Raw genomic sequence first — 2,284 nt, 5'->3', positions numbered from 1 at the left:
GGAATCACTGTCAATATAGCCAAGTTGGACAGGTCACCCCTCGTGCACTGCCCCTCTGCCTTGGTTTATCTCATTCTTTGATAAGGATTCTCCTGTCATGCCAATGCTTAAAGTTCTGGCCCCAAATTAACCCTTTCCATGGAACCTTCTGTGGGCCTCTCAGCTCCATAAGCCCCAGGTGGACCCCAGCTCCCTCTGAGTCCTGTTTGAACTTTACCTCAAACGCTTATTGTTCAGTGGATTGTAGCTATCTGCATATTTCTTTTATCTCCCTTCTTAGATTTCACTTTTGTTAAGGATAGGGTCACCTATCTTTTATAAGCCTAGCAATGTGCCTTGCAAACTGGAAGGTCTCAAAACATTGGTGAGACTGAGTTGAAAGGTAGAAACATAACAATAAGTTTAACATGCAGCAATAACTGAAGAGAAGCAAGCATGAGATACAGTTACGTTCTTTGGGAGGGGAGACAAGAAAACCCACTGGGGCTGGGATGGTCAGGGGAAGAAGGATCTTGAGAAGGGACTACCTGGTCTCAACTTCCTTTGTTTTTGCTACAAAATATTGGGACTGACTTAATCCAAATTTTTATTTTTTATAGGCCATTTATCAAGATGTCCTAAAATTGGGTCAGCAACCAACTGCAACTGCCATGCCCAGCCACTTGGGTCGTGTTCTGATACCTACAGTGAGCTGCACGTCCGGCTTCTTTTCCAGAAGAACCATGTCACCAGGTAGGCCAAAGGACTTGATTTGGTACGTGAGGTAGCCACCATAGGAAGAAATCTATAATTGGAATTGTAGGGTCAACAGCACAAGCATTATAAGAGCATATGGCAACATTAACCCACATCACAAGCACAAAGGTCCATGGATGTGATCAAGCTGCTCGTGGTCATCTTGGAAGAGAAGAATTGAAGATGGTATTTGGACTTTCTACTCTATACCATCTTATATCACTTAAAATGTTTAGCATAAATGTCATTGAGCTTTACAAGCAAGACTATGCTTCTGTTTAGAAGATGGGGTGCCTGGGTGGCTAAGTCGGTTAAGTGTCTCAATTTTGGTTTTGGCTCAGGTCATGATCTCACTATTTGTGGGTTTGAGCCCCACGTCAGGGTCTGTACTGACAAGCCTGGACCCTCTTAGGATTCTGTCTCCCTCTCTCTCTGCCCCTTCCCTACTGACTATCTTTCTCTCAAAAACAAATAAACATTTTTTTAAAAAGAAGGAAAAATAAGAGTCACACAAAAACAAGTAAGATCCTTCTACTCTAGATAACTACTAAGCCAAAGTGTTCATTTAATCTATAGTTATCCTAAGAAATCTAGGCCATTGGTTTCTTATTTAAATGAGAGAACTGGTCAATATCTATGTGTTGCAAAATGAACCTCTAGAAATAAATTTTTTACAAACTTCCCCTGAGAGCAGATGGTGTGCATTTCCTAGGCACCCATGCATTGCCGGGTACAAAGCCATGTGTGACGGCTCCAGTAGGTATATAGATCTTTGCTCAAGGGCACCTAAGCAGCATGATCATGGTGGCAGCATGAAGTCATAGTTTTGTGACAGCTACTTCACCTCTGCTCCTGACACTTCTCACCCTTAAGATAAAAACCAATCTTGAAAGGAGTAATTGAGAGATGAAAATAAGAGGTAATGATCACCTCAGAGTGGGCAGAAACAAACACCCTTCTTGGAAAACCCACATAACCTGGAGCAGGGGAGAAGAACAGCATTACTGGGGCCCCAGGTCATGGACATTCCCTAAAATCTTCAAGCTGACAAAGTCACAGATTTATGATCTTAGAGTCTGGAAGTGTTCCAGGGTAGCATCTTACATCATCCTATTGGGATTAAATATTGCCTTTCTGAATGGCTAAGGTGGTTTATAAAATATGTCCACAAAAAGGACATATTAAGAAGTGGAGCTTAATTTAATTCTCTTCCTTGTGTGTAGGCTGGACTTAGTGACTGCCTTCTAACCAGTAGAATATGGCAGAAGTGAGGATATATTTTTGCTGAAATTAGGTCATACAAAGATTACAGTTTCTATTTTGAGTTTCTATTTCTCTCTGTGTCTCTCTCTACACATCTCTATCTCTTTCTCATTTGGGAAGCCAGGTGCCATGTCACAAGGACTGTGAGGTTGCCTATGGAGGCCTCACGTGACGAGGAACTGAGACTTCCACCCAGCAGCCAGCAAGGAACAGGGGTTTATGACAACCACACGAGTGAGCTTGGAAATGGATCCTCCAGTCCTGATGACTCTAGCCCTAGCTGACA

General features: G+C 42.6%; 1 protein-coding gene across 1 annotated transcript in view; it reads left to right on the top strand.

Annotated features, from left to right (window-relative positions):
* Positions 1–2,284, top strand: part of LOC115277423 (laminin subunit alpha-3-like) — a 225,862-nt gene that overhangs the window by 147,215 nt on the left and 76,363 nt on the right. The window contains 1 exon segment of the mRNA XM_029921574.1: positions 600–732. Within this exon segment, the coding sequence (XP_029777434.1) occupies positions 600–732 (133 nt within the window).

The sequence above is a fragment of the Suricata suricatta genome, chromosome 14, assembly GCF_006229205.1.
Source record: "Suricata suricatta isolate VVHF042 chromosome 14, meerkat_22Aug2017_6uvM2_HiC, whole genome shotgun sequence".
Taxonomy (NCBI): Eukaryota; Metazoa; Chordata; class Mammalia; order Carnivora; family Herpestidae; genus Suricata; species Suricata suricatta.
The sequence above is the reverse complement of the archived record's forward strand: the minus strand, read 5'-3'. Positions and strand labels throughout refer to the sequence as shown.